A 20,920-nucleotide genomic window follows, 5' to 3' on the forward strand; every position below is an offset into this window, starting at 1 on the left:
CAGGTTGCCAAAACGGTAGTTTCTTCACTCAGCTGAGACGGAATACCTCACTTTTTGAAAATATTTTCCTGTTTTTTTTTTTTTGAAAAGGCCAAGGTCTGAAAAATAAGTGGCCTAAAACCGGTGAGAAAACTAGTTTTGGGGGTACCCTAGGTTGATTTCTACTATGGTTCAGCCCCCCCCCCCCCAGTCTGGAAGAAGTTCCCGCGCCACTGCACAGCGCAGCGTCAGCGCCTTGGTTGTAACACGGATCACCTAATATGTGATCCGTGGTTGTAAGACGCCGAGGGGGCGCCAGGTCAGCGGCATTGCCGTACTGGTGCTGCCATCTATGATCGGAGCGGCCAACTGCAGCGCCGGGCCGTGCAGCCGTGTTTATTTTGGTCGGCCGTCCCACGGCGAAAGTTGGCCAGACACGCCGCAAATAGTTGTGTCGCCATCGGTGTTTGTTTTGAGAGGGTCTACAGGGGCGGCGATGGCTGATCTGCCACCAAAGTCAGATGGGGGGGGGGGGGAAGGCGGCGACCGCATTCAGATCATTAGCTCGTGTGTGTCTGGCTGGTGAAGGACACTGACGTCTGATAACTAGTGCATATTCGCGCATCACTGATCACATGATGTGACATGAGCTCATCCATCTTTTATATCCTCTGCCTCAGGATCAGCTTAGCTAATCTTTGACCACACATATCCCATTTCCTGGGCTGATGCCTGCGTTAGGTTAGTACCTATGTTTCGATAACCTTACGTCGGCAGAAGGAACCAGGAGGTATCTTATGCTGGATTCATGGCCAGGGCTTGATAGCTTCTAAGGTGAACTAGTTGCAGCGCTTCATCGACCGGTACCGTTTGAATGCAATGCTCCGGTTCTGAGTTTTGTTTTAACACATAGACGACAAATGTTTACTACCGAATTGTTTTCACTCATAGGACGCACGGACTGTCTATCCACTGTGATAAAACTCACATATATCCACTTTGTATAACATACATAAATATGTGATATATAAGTGCATGCATGTAATCGATAACTATAAATGTATTTAAACTCATTAGCAGCCCAGCCCCGTGTGTTTGTGCCTTATCACAACATTGACGGTACGCTGCAGCGTGTGCTGACCACGAGCCCCCCCCCCCCCCCCTCCCTCCCCCGCCGCGTCCGCCCGGCGCGGTCTCGGTATCGTCGGTGTCGGCTGTCGGAGCAGGCGCAGACGGCCTGTCCCATTCGACCGCCGGCCGCGGCACTCAGTTCCACCGGGTCAGTGGGCGCGAGGCGTGGGTGTGCTCCGCCTACTCAGGGTGGAGCAGTGACAGTGAGTGGCACGGGGACCGCGGGCGGAGACAGAACGGTCCGTGATTGTGACCGTGATTCGTGAGGTCGTGACGCTCCGTGAGCCGTGACTGGGTGCCGTCTAACGGTAGGGCTGTGAGGCCAGCGGCGGTGACCTTGTGAGGCGCACAGAGGGTGCAACGTGCCGATCGCTCGAGCAGTGTATGTGAGGCGATAAAGCTCGGAGCTGATCCTGGTCCAGGCGTGCTCGGGCCGCACTTTGCTCTCGTCTCAGCTCTGCGTCGGAGTGGAGCTGAGAAGACTGACAGCTGATTGAGTCGTACGGCCTCTGTGGGAGCGGAAGCGGCGACGGCGACGTTGGCGGCGGGGGCGCATCGATTGCTCGGCCCGAAACAGAGCGCGGCCGACTGGCACACAGAGGAAACGGCCGCGACGCCCAGAGAAGAGACGTGCGGCGCAAAGAACGGAGGACTGGAACAGGAAGAACGGCAGTGCGGCACACGGAGAACGGCCGACTGGTATAGAGCGCGGCCGACTGGCACACAGAGGAAACGGCCGCGACGCCCAGAGAAGAGACGTGCGGAGCAGGGAACGGAGGACTGGCACAGGGAGTACGGCAGTGCGGCACGCGGAGAACGGCCGACTGGCATAGAGCGCGGCCGACTGGCACACAGAGGAAACGGAGGACGGATACGGAGAGTACGGCCGGTTGGTACAGGAAGGAAACGCGACGCATGTTCTAGAGACAACGAGAGTAGTCGACTGAACTATTTGCAAGCCGAAGAAAGCAGAGAGACACACGATCGCTACTACAGAATAACATAATTAAGACACACTAAGGTAACAAAAGGATCGAGTCTTTGTGGCACCGCACGGCCGGATAAGAAAATAAAAAGGAAAGAGACGAATCAGAATAGGACACAACAACGAGTGATTTGTGACGAGGATACTCCGTGTGTGTTTGGGTCAGTGGAGGACGCGCCCGTCCGGCCGGGCCGCGAGGACGGGAGGTCTGGAGAGCACTGAGGAGGACATGTGACTGGGCCGGCCGCCGCGTGCCGAGGAGCCGGAAGCGGTCACCATGCCACCGTTGCTGGTGTGGCTGGCCGGCGCTGTGCTGGTCAGCGTGCGCTGCCAGGAGGCGCTGGTCACGGTGACGGCGCTGGGCCGCAGTCTGACCAGCATTGACCAGCTGCGTGCGCGCTACCTGCCCATGGGCCCCGTCATGGAGGTGGAGGGAACGCTGCTCGAGGTGAGCCCTAAAACACCGTCCGTGAGCCGAGAACATACATCACTGCGAAGTGCAAACAGCATTGGGATCGGTCTCACAGGCTTCGATATCCCTCATGGTTCAATGTTCATGGCCATTGGTCATGGGCTGACATTGGACATTAATGTTCCAAGTAACAGTCATCCACACAATCAATTATGCGAAAGAAAGCAATATTTGAGCTCTTCCCACCTCCCTGATACCATTCTCCCCCCAAATGTCAATCATTCATTACTTTCTTATTTGTGGCCTTCAAACTTTAACCAAATTTATTGAGGTACGTACGTTAACCCGGCCGGGTCCGGGGGTAATCCCAACCACCGCAGCCCAGGGGGGGGGCGTTTTTCGCCCCCTGTCTAACTCCGTAAATAAGGGAGCTACGGAAACAAAAGCGATACCAAACGAAAAGTCCTTTCGAGACGATTCTAATGCACCTAAAAATTTTGACCTCAGGTCAATTTTCAAGTTCAGAGGTCAAGGTCAAAGGCAAAAACCGCCACATGTGTAGTGATCTCAAAGTAAGCCTTCTAGAGGACGGCAGGCTGCATCAAACCGGCAAAATTGGCTGTCAAACGAAAGAAGAGAATCTGAGGATTCTGAAAATTTGCTCAAAGTGAAAGGTCAAGGTCAAGGTCACGCTCAAAATTGACCTCAAACTTGGCACTTTTTCGAATATCTTGCGTGCTAACTTCCAAGATGTTTTGAAATGTTTTGAGGCTTATCAGTTCCCTATTTGTGGTTCATCTTACGATACAAGGCTGCTCAAAGGTCAAGGTCACAGAAGAGTATCCCTGCTAGAGGCTATTTCACTGATTCAAGTTAGTAATAATAAATAAGACAAGTTTGCAATCCGGAAGCCCTAAATGAAGGCTTAGAGGAAAATAGATGCCAGATTCGTGATCAGCAGGTACAAATCCATCATAAACGACCTTTCATGTGTCAAGGTCAACCAGAGGTCATTCGAGGTCACATGAGGTCAACATGAAATTTGACCTTTTCCGAACAAAATATATATCATTCGACGCGGCTTGACAAGGCGAATGCGATGGTACCACTGCCGTAGCTCTAGGACCATTTTTGTCGAAGTTTTTTGCGAAAAACTAAAACCACATTTCGGGGTCGTTGACCTGACCTCTGACCTCAGGTCACCAAAACTATTTTCTATTTTTCTCTAGGTCAAACGCTACACAACCGTGCTCGTAATTTGTCTTTATCTCTAAAACTCTATTTTTAGCAGCTATTTGAAGTTTGCGTCTGTGACGCCGAAGTTTGCCGTGCAGGGGTCTAGAAAAATGGATCTTGTGACGTCATCAAGGGGGCTAGGTCCAAATTTTTTACTTCAGAAGATGTCAAATTGATGGGAGAAAAGGTATTGAAAGTTTCGCCTTCCTATCCCTAAGCGTTCGGGAGCTATCGCAAATATTCGCCAGGGGGGGGCGAAAAACGCCCCCCCAGGCCCGCGAGGGTTAACCCGCGCGGGGCTGGGGGGGTAAATTTTACCCCCCTCGCGAATTTTTGCGATATCTCAAAAACGGCGGCGCGCAGCGCCGCCAAACTTTCAGTACCTTTTCTTACATCAATTTGACACGTTTCCTGAAAATTTGAGCGAAATCCGTCGGAAAATTTTTGAGAAATTGACGTTTTAGTGACGTCATGTTCGCCATTTTCGCCTCAAAAACGGCAAAAGTTCAAACGCCGCTAACATCTTCAGTTTTAAAGGAATCAAGACGTAACAAAAAAGGTTATACGTAATTTTACTTTGTCTATCAAATGGCTATCTCGGTTTTTTGAAAATTTTGGATTTTGGCCTAAATTTTTTCAAAAAACTGACTTTTTTGGGAAAATCATTATAAAATCCAAAATTTTGAGTTTATCGAAAAAACCGGAATATATGTCAGAGAAGTGGTCTATGTGCACCTACATACCAAATTTTAGAAGAATCGGTTCAAAAATGTGGGAGTTATTCAAAATTTTATGACGTCACGACACACAAATTTTTTGAAAAATGTTTTTTTTGGAAGTTCTAGACCTCGTACGGAAACAAAAATAGCACCATTCGATTCGCCGTGAAAAACTGCATCAGATAGACACCTTTTTAGGCCTTAACAACCAACTTCAAAATTTGACCTCACTTGACCTGACCTTGACCTGACCTCGACCTGAAATTCATCCAGAGGTGGTCCATATCACTTATTGAGTGTGCCTATTGAATTCTATGAGTAAAATGACCCATAAAACATGTGTCGCACATGCCCTTTTCTATATTTTGTTTTTTGGTGACCTGACCTGACCTCACCTGACCTTGACCCTGACCTCTGAATGATATTGTATGCAAAGAATATTGTCTTGGTAGCCTAAGAACACGTTTTGGGCGATCAGTCTCAGTCCATGACTCCATTCTTCGGCAACTACGGTGCAAGGCCGATACTGTAGAAACTTGCAATTTGTACCCTTGACCTGACCTTGACCTTGACCTCAAACTTTAAATTAAGTACATGTTTTTAGTAGTTCGTGATGAGAGCTTTCGATTGGCGTTTGAATTTTCCAAATCAGACCATTAGTTCGGGAGATAACAGGGGGGGTAAAATTTACCCCCCCAGCCCCGCGCGTTCGGCTGGAGACCCCAGCCCCGCGCGGGTTAAGGCCCTTAACTTAAAGGGACCCTCCCACCTTCAAAAAAGTTAATGAATTGGCATGAAAGTGATGTCGCTCGGTTCAGAAAGAGCAAAAACGAATATCTACCAAATTTCATCGAAAAATACTCACCGGTTTTCAAGATATTAGACTTTTACTTTTGTTTACTTTTTGGGATCTCCGCTGTTCCTAGCGACTTTATTTGAAAGTGCGGCATTTGTTGCGCGCAAAGCAGCATATACCACCGCGTGCTACAAAACGTTTTAGTCGAACATTTAACTGACGTTCGAAAGCCTGATGACGTCATCAGATTCCCGTAATGGTTTAGAGATAGGGACCACGCTGGTCCCACCCTGCAAGTAAAGGGAAGAAATTTCTTGAACACCATAAAGCTGCGGGGGTTGCGACCAGGATAAATGGTGGTTTCTGAGCCTGGCCGCAAACTTGGCTATCTCAACTCAAAACTAATGTTAAGGTGGGAGGGTCCCTTTAAGGGAAGCGTATAAGACAAGAGTTAACCAGAGACCATACTTCAAATAGGTTTCATGTCGATGAGAATAACGTGATGCGGATGCCTTATATCATACCCTTAGTAATATCTTTTCATTTACTTATGCTTTATTTTTGTCTGTTTTAGGGGCCTTTGTTTGCGCTTTAAACTCTCGTAAAAAGAGCGTCGTTTCCCCGCAGGTAGCGATCAATAATTTGATTCTGAAAGCGATGTGGTGGGCGGCTCGGTGTACTGCTGAGTGGTCGCCTCTGGCCGACTTTGTGGCTGTTTCCGGCGACCTTGCAGACTCGGGATCTCATTAGGACCGAGGGAGACGTGTCGAGCAGATGGGAGGAGGGGGAGGAGGAGGAGGAGGAGGAGGAAGAGGAGGAAGAGGAGGAGGAGGAGGAGGAGGAGGAGGAGGAGGAGGAGGAGGAGGAGGAGGAGGAGGAGGAGGAGGAGGAGAGAGAGTGGGAGAGAGTGTGAGAGAGAGAGAGAGAGAGAGAGAGAGAGAGAGAGGGAGAGAGAGAGAGGTGGTGTGTGGCGGGAAGCGGGAAGATAAAAACTGCCATTGCTATACCTGTTTAGGTACGTGTCTGGTTTAGATAGCCTACAAAATGCAAGGTTATTAATGTCTAAAGATGGAGCAAGATAGAATTGGGATGATATTCAAGCTGTCATTCAATAAGTGTCAGCATTTAGCTGATATTCCTCGGTTCCGTTGTCAGTTACGCACATAGTTACGCACTGCTTTCGCACCTAAGCAAAACGAGAACCATATTTCGAACTTAAAGGGACTATCCCACCTTTAACATGGGGTTTGAGTTGAGATAGCCAAGTTTGCGGCGAGGCTCAGAAACCACTATCTATCTAGGTTGCAACCCCCGCGGCCTCTTGGTGTTGAAGAAATTCGTTCCCTTCATTTGAAAATGGGCCTTGTACAAGGCCCTATCTTCAACATGGAGCGACCGTTAGTGTGACGTCACCTCGTTTAGTCATTCTGATTTAAATGGGTTTGTTCGTTAAAAAATCGCTTAAAACTTGGTCTGAACTTTGTTGTGGTGCCTACAGAGTAAAAAGAATCAGCTTTATGACAGTAATGTGGCCTGGGGAAGGAGGTAATTTTGGGCTGTCCAGGGCTGCGGAGTCGATGGATTTACGGCGACTCCGACTCCGACTCCGACTCCGGCTTTCAAAAACCAACTCCGACTCCGACTCCGACTCCGGGCAGAAATGTCGACTCCGATCGACTCCAACTCCCGACTCCGACTCCGCACACCTGGCAGGGCTGCGGAGTCGACAGATTTTCGGTGACTCCGACTCCGACTCCGGCTGGGGTTTCCAATACCGACTCCGACTCCGACTCCGACTCCGGTCACAACTGTCGACTCCGACCGACTCCGACTCCGACTCCGACTCCGACTCCGCAGCCCTGGCTGTGACGTCACATATTTGAAAGTTTGTGTTTGGAATATGGGAAGCCTAAGATGTTTAATGAAAAATAAATGCCAGAACCGTGTTCCTGGTCATCCAATCTATAAAGTCGGGCACAATTTAACTGGTTTTAACAACATTTTAGAAGGTGGGATAGTCCCTTTAATTGCTGTATTTACGAGAGCCTTTGTTCCTAAATCCCTAGAACGTGTAATGGTGTTCTTTACCAACCGTGACACCTGAAAAGAAAACTGAGGCCCGGAAACTTGCGTCCATAAGTTTCAGTGTGGTTATGGCGCATTATCCAACGGTAAAGTTGTGTTACCTTTGAATAATACCTATAACGCGATACGATACGAGCACACTTATGGTTACATGGTTCCTTATGTTATCAGCAGCGCCACCCTTTAACCCTCGCCCGTAAACGGTGTTTTGCCACCTTCGCCCATGCAGGGGGGGGGGGGGGGTTGGTGCGACCCCCCCTGGCGTTTGAAAACGGAGCGTCGTAGAGCTTAGCGGAAAAGACCAACGGATTGCTGCTCTCAACGAGATCTCGCGATTGGTGGTATATTGTTTGGTCCTAAGTCAACATTTGACCTACTTATGACCGGTCAAAGGTCAAATTTTCGGAAAAATCTAACTTTTTCAGAGTTCCGCGCCGATTGCGACAAAACGGTAATAGATATCGACTTGAAACCTTCACTACCGTGATCCTCGATCAATTCTCTATCGTTTGGTGTATATTTCGATGTCATAACTCTAAAAATGATGCGTTGGGAGCATCGGAAGTCTGCAAGGTCATTTGTGCATTGGGTCACGTCAGGCGTGTGACGTCACTGACCTGACCCTGACCCAAAATGAACTACAAGAAACAACCGACGATGCCTGAAATGGATAGCAAATTCGAATTCAGGGCATCAAAATACCCCGAAAAGGCATACAAGTGCAAGAAGTCATTACAGGTCAACCGAGGTCACTGACCTTACCTTGACCTTTAGTAACCTTCAAAATGTCAACGGACATTGTGCCAATGTCAAATCAGCCAGTTGTGATTCTAAAACAATCCATCCAGTGTGTCAGGTCAGTCGGCATTTATACCAATGTGAAGCAATCTCCAATTTAGCGTAAATCTGGCCGGAGGTTGTTCCCTTTATGACGTCATACTCCGTGACCTGACATGACCTTGACAAAAAAAATTACCAAAAGTTGCGCAAAGGATGCCCCAAAGGGTACTGAAAATTTGAGCAGGCTATCTGAAACGGTTCGGCGTGTAGGTAAGAAAAACCTCAGGGGGGAGGGGGGTTGCACCAACCCCCCCCCCCCTACATGGGCGAGGGTTAAAAGGATAGGTAGGATTAAGAAGATGTCATTTTCAGTCAAAAATAAAATAAATGAAATAGATGACGCTTCATTTCATTTAGACATCAATAAATCACCGGCATCATGAAGTTATAAAAGATAAAAATGGCGTTATGATATCATTATCAATTGACCTAAAATCACGAAAATTAGTATTATACTGTGGTTGTATTTAAAATTAGTTGAACACTGCAATGCATGTGAGTCAGACGACGGTGCATAGTGCACTTGCACTAAAAGGCTTGTGCATTGTGGAAAAACACAATCACTGGTTCACACATTGACGTGCAGCATTATAGCGAGCTACAATGCTCTTCGGAACGGTGACATACTCGTATAGCGGCACAGTATTTTTGCGAAAATGGTGGTTGTTTTAACCTGCGCCGGGTCGGTACTCGGCGAAGAGCTTGGGGTATTTGCCCCCCTCCGTCCACGTCGGCTCCATGGGCCACGTTATATTTACACGCGGTAAACGGTGTTCCAAAGAGTGTCGACAATCATGAAGAAAGTACTTCGGTCACTTGCAACGTAAAATTAAAGGTCAAGGTCACCAGAGGTCATCAAAGGTCAAGTTTCGCCCATTTCGACACTTCATGACAAATCGGCACATAACTCAGAAACGAATAGAGATTATATAGCGCCGATGAAAATCGCAATCGCCACTTCTTCAGTGGAGCATTTAAGATGGGGTCACAATGAGAGGTCAATGAGAGTTCAATGAGAGTCCAAATAAAATAGGTGGCATGCACGACCGAAGGTGCTCACTGCCCCCTCAGCCCTGACAACGGCTCCGTCTAAATTAGCCACTGCTTGTCGGGCGGGGATGTACAGAGCTAATAGCTTCATATTCGGGCCATCGATTGTGGCTTGGTCAGCCCCGCTATCGAGCGGTGGACATATTCATGGCTGGCTTCGCGACCCCGCCACATTCAGGCAAAGGCCATGGGACGTTTTACCGACGTCACCGAACGCCAGTTGCCATGTTGATGTGAGACTTAGCTGCTGTGATGTGTTCGTTTTTAGATCGCAGGCTACTACTATAACCTTTCCGCTGCTCGCTATACATGACCGGGATACCTCAGCGATATGCCATACATCGCATGTTGAAGACACAGCAGGCTTCAGGTAATGGTATGATTACGTGTTTGTGTTGGTACCATTCTTTCAGTCCTGTATCGACAAACTATGTTTTGTTGGACTCTGTTTCTTTTTCCGATAACGACCTACGTAATGGTCGAGTGGGCCCTCTCGAGAATTCCAGGTCCAATGTCGGACAAAAAGCTTAGAGGCCAGAGCACTGCTGAGAATATCAAAATAGTTGAATAATTAAAGATACCTATATTATAGAAGCCAAAATAAAGGAAGTATGATGCTCGAAAGACGAAACCGTCTATCGTCCACTCTAAGTCAACTCGGATGTGAAACTAGCGCAGGCTGGTGCTTTCGCTGACTTTGAGCGTAAAGTTCTATCTGTTTTTTTTTTTTTAGGACGTGAAATTTCACAAATTATATACCACTATTACTTTTTATGCACATTTAGCTACACAGGCTAGACCAATGTGCTCAAGTCTAGCATAAGCGTTTTCATAGGTTGGATGAAACCCATGATCATTCAAACCTAAGGCCCTTTACGTACATCGTAGGCGTAAAGGGTACCTAATGCATACCTACCTAATATGCCACTGTCATGAACAATGAACGTATGTACATACCGACGCGCTTTTTTACCGCGCGGTATATCGACGCGTTTTTTTTTTTTCAAACCCCATATCTGTTCTCCCGACAAGTTGGAAAGGAAATTTCAAAAAAGGTACAGTCACTCGTTTTTTTTTCAGTTTGCCTGTCGTGGCAGATCAAGCAATGCCAGAACCAGCTTACGAACACATATATTTGATCAGGATCGGATAATTGGACAGTTTTTGAAAGGGATCTTTCGTGCTTCCCGGAAATGCACGGGAGAACAGGTGTGAGGTTTGGAAAAAACGCGTCGATATGTCAGCATAAACGTACCGTCATGCATTTAGTTTCATACCAGTGGCATCAGTGTCTGCTTTGTGGGATTGTTTGATCTTTCAGACTCCCACACATCCTCTGCATATCTTGTTATCCCTTTTGTGACCACCTTTTATGACCTCTTGTGACCTCATGTTTCCTTTTGATCTAATGTGACCTTATGTGACCTCATGTGACCTCATGTGACCCCATGTCTGCCTCAGGTGCGCAGCGTGCACCTGTGTCGGCCGGGCGAGGCGGCTCTCCAGCTGCGACCCCATCGCTGGATCCCGCTGCTGAGGCTGGAGCCGCCCACCACCCAGCCCAGCGTCTGTTCATCGGCCCGGAGCCAGGTTAGTTAGACCGAACTCGGTCCGAGAGCAGTCCCAGATCAGCTTTAATTAGCCCGAGTGGCCCGAGATAGGTAGTAAGCATTAGTCCGGGGTTAGCCAAAGGTCCATCGGAGCAGTCTGGGGAGGATAATCCTAAGTCAGTCGGACTGGCCCATGGGGTTAGCCTGAAATTAGTCCGTGGTTGGTCCAGTATTACCTCACGGATCAGTCGCAGTACCGATGATGCATCACACTGGTATCTGGTACATATCGGTACATAACAACGACACACACGGCACATACCTGTAGACTAAGTACAGGCACACGAGTATACCGATCTCACTCACACACCGCGGGCGAGCGACTCAAGCGCGTATAAAGTCTAACAGCCGGCACTTTGGTTAAGAGTTCAACTTTTGCCTGACCTCAGTCAGAATTAGGCTGGTTCAAGGTCAGTCCGAGATTAGCCGGGACAAGTCAGTGGCCTTTGCGAGATTAGCCCGAGTTTTGTCGAGTTTGACACGGCGCGAAAAAGAAGAGTCAGTCGAATTTAGATGGGGCCAAACCTAGGGAATAACCCCAACTTGACCTGAGCTCGGTCCAAGAAGAGCTTCAGATAAATAAAGTATCAGCTCTCTCAGGTCTAGCCTCGTCCGATATATCCACACGGTCGTCGGTGTAAAGATGTGTCTGAGATAAAATTTGGACGCTGCTCAGAGAGCTGGCAGGCGTCTTGGATACATTCCAGCCTCCGCTCGTATACCGTTCAGGCCCCGCTGCTTAGGCGAGGACCAGACGGATTAGATGCTCTCAGTTTAGACCTGCCTGATATGTATCGGTCACGGTATAAACGAAGCAATGATTAATTGATCATCCGATGGATTAAAATGGTATCCCGACGCTATAGCCGCGCCAAGGCTCGAGAAGCTATGCGGACGTGTGTATCAACGTGAAAGATGCAGAATGCTTAGCTCAAGGAGGTTGTTTGACGCATCCACCAATCCATATAAAACTTTATACCGAAGCTAAGTTTGAAGTGGAGACTCCTGGTAGCATGTTTCTATAACTGACCTTTCGTCTCTAGACTGTCCATTTGTAGATCCCATCTCACCATGTCCATGAGAGGACGCGAGTAGGTATAGGTACGCTGCAAAGTGCACCGGAATACCGAGTACATGCAGATGAACCGAGTCTGTTTCGTCTGTCATCTGTAACAACAAACAGTGAATGAATTACCAGCGCCGTGTTTTTCGCATTCGACCGGTCATCTGATTATTTTGCTTATTGCACAGTGGCCCGTTCCGAGCACAGCCGGGTGGCTGGGCAATCGAACGTTGGTGTCGAACGGTTTCACATTCATGCATTCATCACGCTAAATTACAAAAGGCAAACGTTCAGGGCAACGGGCAATGGGCAAGTGCCGACTGCCGTCGGTACATATAGCAACGCTGAAGACATCCAGATACTACACTGAATAGTGAATACTGATACTGAACTGATCCATATTACACTGATAGCAGTGTAATATGTATTGCCATGAATGATGTCGTATATCATAAAATATCTTGCACACAATTGTCATTGCACATACATACGCTAAAACGCACATCCTTCATATTCTCGTGTAGTTCTGTCTGATGAGATATCAGAACCGTTCTGAACTCGTGTTTTTGGCAAGCTGTGCCGTCTGATGTTTACAGTTCGTATGAGCTCATCGGATAGGCATCGTTTGACTTGGCTTCCTGTCTCTTCCGCTACGTCCTGTTTCAAACCTTATCGTTCAGCGCGGCCTGGGACGAGACCCTCCAGGCCCTCCTGTCCGGCCGACCGACCCCGGCCAGGCCCGCCGGCTGCTGCACTTGATTACCCGGCTGAGATACGGCGCTCCGCCGCCCTGCAGACGGCAGGATATTACCGAGACATTTCATATCGCCTGCTCACCCAAATGCTCATTTGCCAGCCGGCTGTTGAAAGAGCCCGGCGGCCACGAGGCCGACATAGCGGGAAAATAATCGTTTTAGGGTTACAAAAGCGGAAATGGGCTGGACCCAGTTTTAGGTGATCACACGGACACTGAGGCAGTGGGACGACCGGCAAGTGCTGACTGCTGAATGTAACATATCTCATGATTTTCTTACGATAAAAGGATAGCTTTTCCTGTGAGAAAAGCAATATGCGAGATCAAAGAGCGTCCCGTGTATCCCAAGTTCAATTAGCTACGCATCAACACGGGCGCTTAATGCCTGCCGTAAGCATAACCTAGGCATTATATGCAATTATGTATTTATAAATTGTGAAAGCGAGTCGGAATGTCATTCTGTATGGTTCTATACATGAAACTTTTTTTTATATATATAATTGTCTACGCAAACACATGTAACAATTAAATTCGCTTACTAAAACAGTTTACTTTCATAGCTTGCAAACCTGTTTGCCAAAGCCGTTCAAAACTTCTTGGCACTCCTTCCCTGCTGTATTGAATTGAAGTAGGATTTGGATGAATGCTTAAAACACAATCCGCTGTGCACCAGGCTCTGCCGCCCTGCAGTGTGACACCACGCCCAACACCGCCCCATAACCGTGCTGTGTGCCCGCAGGCGAGCAGTGCGTTCCAGCAGGGCGCGGTGGCCGTGATATTCGACATGACCCGCGCCCCGGAAATGGTCACAGAGGTGAGTGCCGAGTGTCCGGAGCGCTGAGTGCCGAGTGCTGAGCGCCGGCTGTGCCAACAGCCGGCGACATAATCAATGACACCGGGTCTGTACGACATGTGTTATGCATCTGTCAAATATTTGATACCGAGAAAACAATGGGGCTATTGTATGCGGAAGACGGAACTAGCCAGTATAAGCGATCGTTCTAGATGATATGGTTGTTGAAAAGGGACTGTTCGCAAAGCTGGAACAAATTGCGATCTTTGTTAGGTATTGTCGGGAAGTCGCATCATCAAACACATTGTCTAGACGGCTGAGCTGATTGTCCAAATTTTACTGCTCAAGTTCCTTTTCCACTCACATGCAGGTATGCGGGGTTGCAAACGAGCACACAAAGCAATGCCTAAAATCTTTAGCACACCGTCAAGAATAAAGGAACGGTAATGATATCTATAAATGAAATAACGCATGCGAAAATGATAGAAAAATCCCCGTAAAACCCGAACAGCTGTAGGCATGGCAGAACGCTCAGAACATGCAGAACACTCGGGGTGAAGTCAAGACAAAAAAGCATTGTGAAGTAAAAAGGAAACGAAGCAAATCTGCCGCCGTTTAGAACGGCCACACTTATGTATCCTGCCACAATAATTTTGCTCTTAACCGTTTACAGCCATGACTTATAAATGCATAGTAAGAACTGTCACACCATAAGCGTGAAGCACTGGAAGGCTGAGCCGAGGAAGTGAATTGTCTATCCAGTTTCCCTGCCCCGTTTGGAACGGACGCGAACGGTGCTGCTACGGAAGCCCACCAGCCCCAGCTGTCATCTTAGACAGTCGGCAGGCGTCGTGAGTCACGTTATCAATAAAACGTGACCCAACGAGGGGGGTCGGGCCGGCGCTGTCAAACTTTGGCTTCCCGCCGACCGATGCGACCCGTCTGAGCCCAATTCAGCGAGCTGGAGGCCCCAGGAGCCGGCGATAAGCCACCCTGCTGTTTAGAATTCTCGCCGCTGAGAGGAATGGTGCGCTTCCTCGAACAACGGCACATGTGTTTACAGCGGCGCAGGTCAGCCAGAACGCGGCATCGCTCCGCTCGGCTGCTGTTTCATGTAAGCGAAACCGTGCAAAGATTGGCAGATAGCGTGCGACTCGTGCGTTTAAACGGTGGGCGTTGCTAAATGGGTCGAAACTCAAACGAAGTGGAAGGGCGGTTGCTTTAGGCCTAATATATCATTTGATAAATCATGCCTAATGCATAACTTCATATTTTTCTTTGTCACCTAACGTATCCTTAATAATCATAGTACGGTTGGCATAGGCCATAGGTAGGTATGCGTGCGCGTGTCGTGAAAGTGAGCGTGGTAACGTATGCATGATAACTTTGATGTGCAAACAGTCGCAGATACACTTGCATAATGCATATCAAAAAAAAAACAATAATGCAACAATTACGCCTTCCCATGAAAAACGCTATTATATTTATTTATTTTTTTCTCTCAAAGCGCTTTGGAGTCTAGCTCTTATATGCTGTCGAAATCAAACTGTCAGTTGTCAAAGCCGAATATAAACAACGGTTAATCGATCATTAGTATTTCAATTGATCGATTGTGATCCGTATACCAAGCGTTCTGCGTACCGGTGTGTGCAATATTCCTTCTATGCCCGTCTTTCTATACAGACGGGATGCCCTGACCCCGCCGTGTGACGCCCTCCCCCCCCCCCCCTATCTGACCGCTCCAGCTGCTGGCCGGCCAGCGCCACCCGCGGCTGCAGGGTCCGGTGCTGGTGATGCAAGAGCTGGACATGGTGCGTCTGTCACAGCTGCTGAGGCCCGCCTCCAGCGTCACTGTGCGCGTCAGCCGGCAGCGGGCTGACACCGAGCCGGCCGCCGCCGCGCCCGCCTTCACCTACTTCGACATCGCGCTGTTCGTCGTGTTCTTCCTGCTCATCTGCCTGCTTAGCGGCGTGGTGCTCTACAAGATACGAAATCGGCGGCACAGGGTGGGTGAGCTGAGCTGCCTTTTGTGGGTCTGTTTGTGGAAGAGGGCTCTTTTCCCCATCATAGAAGGGCGTCAAGTTTATGATGTTATGTAGGCTGTTTGTTACACAATTTATACCTAGTTCTAGGAGGTGACAAGTCATTGTGAGGGTATGTGGTTTTATCGTCGTTTTGTTTTTAGATGAGTATTGAGTGTTTGAACGACTTCAAATGTCCCCAGAAGTGGAAGGTTATTAATGCTTAGGGTTGAATAATTTAGTTATTAATGATAAATGCTCTATTTCGTGCCAAAAGGTGTGTTTCGATTCCATTTAATATTTTGACGATACAAATGGGACGCCATTTGCCACGCCGAACGACCTTCGGCCAATTTTCTTCCAATTATCTAACATCTGAACATAAAACCTGTTTTAACAATGCATATAATAGGCGTTAATGGATGACGGCACAGCGTGCTGTTCAAACTTTAAACAATCCCTCGGTCAAAGTGTCGACGGTAAAATATGGGCTCATAATGGGCTCACTTCAGATTGGTTCGCAGGAGAGAAACTTTTCATACTTTATAGCCCTTTATCGCCGTAAAAAGCGAAAGGTTTCATCAAACCTGTGGATGGGAAAATTTATGTTGTTGATTGTAGACTAATAAAAGCCCATGCTATGCCACTGCCATTCTATAGCACGCAACAACGTATTGTTTGGAGGCTGAGCTCGATTTATGATTCCCTTTTATTGTTCCGCTCAATGCAGCCATGGTTTCATATTTCGCTCAAATAAATCTGCAACAATGTTCGTATCAATCGGTGCGATTTCTCTGCTTCTGGTTGCACTCACTGGGCGGAAGCGGAAACAGGGAAACCGATATGGTCCTGAACGGATGACTGAAGGCAAACCGAAGCTCAACAACGTTCATCCGTCAATCCATTTTATCACAACGAACACGTTTCGAGTCTATCATAATCACATATTTTTCGAAGATGTTTTCCAGCAAAGATCAGGCATAAGTTATCATTTCAATGTGTCATGACCTGACCTTGATCATCCGTGTGACCTGTGTGACCCGCCACTGACCCATGCCGCCCCTGCCGACAGGACCCGGCGCTGCGACTAGCCAAGTCGGTGCTGCACCACATCCCGACGCGCCGGTTCGCCGGCGGTGTCGGGGGCGGCACTCCGCGGCCCGGTCGACCCCGCTGTCTCTCAGCCCACTCTCCGGAGCCTCCGGCCGGTCACAAACCGCGCCTGGAGGAGCCCGAGGGGTGCACCATCTGCCTGGACGAGTACCGACCCGGGCAGGAGCTGCGGGTGCTGCCCTGTCGACATGAGTTCCACCGGGGCTGTGTGGACCCGTGGCTCATCAGCCGGCGCACCTGTCCGCTCTGCACGTACAACATCGTCGGTACGTAGGACGCCGTCGAACGTCGGCCGCCGTCGTCACTGTCGGCACCGACACTGGGTGGCCGAGATGTGTTTGTACACCTTGGACGGGCGCCCCGCGCTGGCAGACACGCCGCGGTGCCCGCCTGTGTGTGTGCCCGGGAGGGGGGGGGGGGCGTCACTGTAAACTGCCAGCCTGTGCGTGTAACATTGGCAGGTGGCACCTATACACATGCGCCCGTCAGTGATTCTAGCGCAGAGCATGATAAACTGGGGCAGGGACTTTCACTAGGCTGGCGACTGGCGTTTTTGGATCGGTGCACAGCATGTGCTCGTGGTTTAACTGATGGATCATGTGTGAGCCAAAGCAAACATGTAGCTATAGCTAGCTTAGCCTCGCAGGAGCTTCACCTCAATGAACCGCTTGAACGTTACCAGGTATCTGTTACCGGTATTCGCTGCAGCCGTGCCAGGACAGGTGGCATGTGTCAGTGTCAGACGGCGGCCTGTGGTGTTGTTTCAGACCGATGTCGGGCGTCGGACCTGTGCCCGCCGCCCGCCGAGCAGCCGGCCGTCCGCAGCTCGTCAGCGCCGCCGCCGCGGCCGCCGGCGCCTCCCAGTCTGTACCGCGCGCCCCCGGTCACCTGCCGGCCCACCGAGGTGACGACGAGCCGCGGCGTGCCGCAGTACCACGCCCTGTACCGGGACCAGTGTCTGCCCGGCGCCGCCGGCGGCCTCATCAGCGTGCCGGCGTCCCCGGCACTGCGCGGCCGGCCCTACAGCATGTACGAGCCGGCCGTCAGTCGGCCGACGCCCACCTACCTGACGCCGAGCGGCTGCCTGGACCGGCGGCCGCTCTCCTACCACCCCGAGGCCGTCAGTCCGTACCGCACAGCCGGCCGCTCCCTCTCCTACGAGCCGAGCGGACCGCCGCCGCCGGCGCCGCCCGGTGGACCGCCCCGCCAGCCGGCCTATGTGATCGTCCGTACCGTGTACCCCGAGTACGGCGACTCGGGACGGCTCGAGACGTGCACCGTGATCCCCTGCCGACGGCCGGCGCCCGCCGGAGCCGACGGCCGGCCCTTCTCCGGGCTGCCGATGCGCCGCTCGGTGGCCGGGCTGCCCGAGCGGCGCTCGTTCTGCGACCCCGATCAGCACGCGCTGGTGGCTGCCGCCGCCGACCGGCGCTCCTACGCGGGCCCCGATCAGCGGCTGGCGCCGCAGGGCGCCGACCAGCACCCCTACAGGTCGACAGCGCAGCGGCGCTCCTTCACTGCAGCCGAGGTAAGTGGTTCAAATCCCACCGGAGGCGGATCCAGTTTCCGTCAGTGGGAGCGCGACGAACCCTCTTCGACGAGAGGTCAGGAAGCCACGTGCCGCCTGGAGGTGGTTTTAACTGGGACGCTCCCTGGGGCTTCAGCTCGTCCGCCGGTCCCCCGAACCTGCTTATATATAATGCAGTGAGTCGACGGAGTTGAGGAGACCGTCAAACGTCCGCAGACAAATACATCACTGTCTCCCACGTGAGTCCTTCAGTCCTTTACCGCCCACCGGATACTAAAAATAAGATGAAAGCTTATTTAAAAGTAAATAAAAGAGCACCCAAAAATGTGCCGGCCATGACCATGGGCGACTGGCCTGCACCTCATTCTTTATCAAACATCCGTGCAAGGACCATCTTTCTCACGATTTCTATGCCCCTTTCACCGGCCTATGCCAGCCTATGACCTATACGCGACCTGACCACTTTCTCAACGGTTCCTCAAAACGGAAGTTACATAGGTTCTGACCGCACCCGTCACGTGACCACTCCGGGGCGGGCGGCCGGTCCGTGACGTCCTGCCGCACTGGCTCCTTGTTCCCGTGGTCATGGTCACGTGGTCGGTGCGGCTGGCGGTCGATGGTGGACTTTAGCCCGCTGTTCGTACGGGCAGGGTGTGAAACGGACTGGACGGGGCGCTGCGAGGGGCCCTCCGCGTGTGAAATCCCGTCCTGTAGCAAAGTTTTTGCAGTTCGATGTCTACCTGGACAAGATAGAAATGTGTGGGTATGTGTGGAAGGTGGGAGTGGGAGTCGTACCAAAAGTACTGTCACCTGTGACGTCGAAATTCGCTTATGCAACGTTTATAACGTTTATGCAACTCTGGTGGGCAACTTTCAACAGCGAACGACGGAAAAGTTGCAGGGTTCTACCGTGCAACGCCGTGCGTAGATTGGATGGGATTAGACCTTGTCGATCTCATCGATCGCCGAACTGCAGGAACAGGAATCAGGCCAGTGCGATTCGCTGGATAAAAGTGGCAAGAAATTGTTAGGTTCTTACAGGATGCCTAGCAATGCCAGCGCCCAGCATGCACCTTTTCAGAACAAAGAGGATGTTCTCAATAAGCCCCGATAGTGTGTCAAAGTTCCCGTCTGTCCATCCATCTCTACAGGACCAGCGTGCTGAGCTTTGACTGCTGACGCTCTCTCTCCCTTCTTCCACAGACTGTGTGGCCTCCCCGGCCGCCCTCGTGGGCCGCCTCAGACACGGACTCCGATGACCTGGAGGTGCGCTCCATCACCGGGTCACGGGACAGATACGACGGAGACGGCTACAGCACCGCCAGCGACGGCGAAGAGCACGCCGAAACGTGGACAGTCGTCTGAGAGTGACGAGAGAGTGAGGAGAGCGAGGGAGAGCACGCAGAGAGGTGGGCGGTCGTCTGAGCACGACGGAGAGCGATGAGGAGAGTGCAAGGAGTGGGGAGAGTGAGGGAGAACATGCTAACGTGTGGACGGTCGTCTGAGCGCGACGTAGAGCGAGGAGAGGGAGTACCGGGAGTGAGGGGAGAGTGCAGAAAAAGGGAGAGAGTGAGGGGGAGTGACGGACTTAACTCGTCTACCAGGAACGGTGAAATAAGGACGAAGCGAAGACGGTGGGATTCGGATTCGTGGAGGTGGAAATAAGATCACTGCCGCGAGCGCGGTGATGGTGAAAGACAGTGACGTTGGTGGACTGGAAATGCCGCGATAAGAGGCCGAGTGCGAACATTTCATCAAGCCAAGCCCACCGCCAGTCAATGTGCGTAGTCTGTAGCAGATGATTACTGAAACCGACCAGGGTCTGTCACTCTTGTCGCGGCTGCCGCAGCTGTTAGACTAGGAAGCCATATCAAACGTCGGGCGTCCTATTTACAACGGAGCCCAATATCTTTCAATATCGGGAACTGGGAAGCTTCAAAGTTCACATATCCCGTCATTTTGCATAACAGCCAGGCACGGAGAACTCCGTGAACTCAGCAGACTCAGTGAGTGTTCTGAGGTCGGTCGCCGCTGCGACCCGGCCGATCACGGGGCCAGCTCGTGTCGGCGTGCTGTGTCGACGGGCACAGCTACCGCGAGCTTTCTGCGGCCGCCCGCGCTCCGACGACGCGCTGTGATATAGGGAGGTATTGATGGAAGATCCGGGTACCGGACCTGACGAGCGACTGTTCGGAGTCGGGACGGGTCTCGGCCGATGCCGGTCACTCCGCGGAGTGAGAGATGTGACACGTCCGTCGTCCTGCGCCGAGTGCTTGTGGACCGTGTCGGTCTCCGGGAGCGCCGTACGTTAGCCACTAGTCCGGCTCGATTGAGCGAGCCTCGCGACCGGTCCGCGGTCGGGTGAGAGCGCACACTCAGCGGGTGCCGGCCGCTGCACCAGTCTTTCAGTGGTGTGCCTGCCCAGAGCGCGGCCACTGCCCTGCCCTGTCCTGTCCGCCGCTGCCCGCTCTGTTCGCCCCATCGATCGACGGACCGTGAATCACATCCGGAGGACGGCCCGGCCGACTGTCAGCCGACGGCGGCGTCACGTGCCTTGGTGCTGCCGCCGCCGCCGCTCCGCCCCTCCTCCGTCTGACCCGCGCCACTAACAGTATTTTTCTAGCCGGGCGTCAGCGGCCGGGCACCGTCTGACGGTTCCGGCCGCCGCGCCCCTGTCCCGTGAGCTCCGGCCCCGCGCCGGTCACACAGCCTGCTAGTCCGTCGGTCAGTCGGACGGACGGGAAATTCGGTAAGAGCTTGTGAAGCCATTTGATTACATTGACTAGGGATCCGCTGTGTCTGTGA

General features: G+C 51.2%; 1 protein-coding gene across 2 annotated transcripts; it reads left to right on the forward strand.

The window, feature by feature from the left end:
* Positions 1 to 1,854: 1,854 nt before the first annotated feature.
* LOC122363415 (E3 ubiquitin-protein ligase ZNRF3-like) lies at positions 1,855 to 20,900 on the forward strand. 2 transcript variants are annotated; one of them, XM_043332670.1, is made up of 7 exons: positions 1,855 to 2,543; positions 10,695 to 10,823; positions 13,400 to 13,474; positions 15,199 to 15,459; positions 16,547 to 16,853; positions 17,355 to 18,115; positions 19,319 to 20,900. In XM_043332670.1, the coding sequence occupies exons 1-7, from the start codon at positions 2,373 to 2,375 to the stop codon at positions 19,478 to 19,480; spliced, it is 1,866 nt and encodes a 621-aa protein (XP_043188605.1). In that variant the 5' UTR covers positions 1,855 to 2,372; the 3' UTR covers positions 19,481 to 20,900. The 2 variants fall into 2 exon arrangements, with proteins under 2 accessions (XP_043188605.1, XP_043188604.1); XM_043332669.1 differs by lacking the exon at positions 19,319 to 20,900 and having other exon boundaries at positions 17,355 to 18,963.
* Positions 20,901 to 20,920: the final 20 nt, after the last annotated feature.

The sequence above is a fragment of the Amphibalanus amphitrite genome, unplaced genomic scaffold (assembly GCF_019059575.1).
Source record: "Amphibalanus amphitrite isolate SeventyFive unplaced genomic scaffold, NRLGWU_Aamphi_draft 000619F_arrow, whole genome shotgun sequence".
NCBI lineage: Eukaryota > Metazoa > Arthropoda > Thecostraca > Balanomorpha > Balanidae > Amphibalanus > Amphibalanus amphitrite.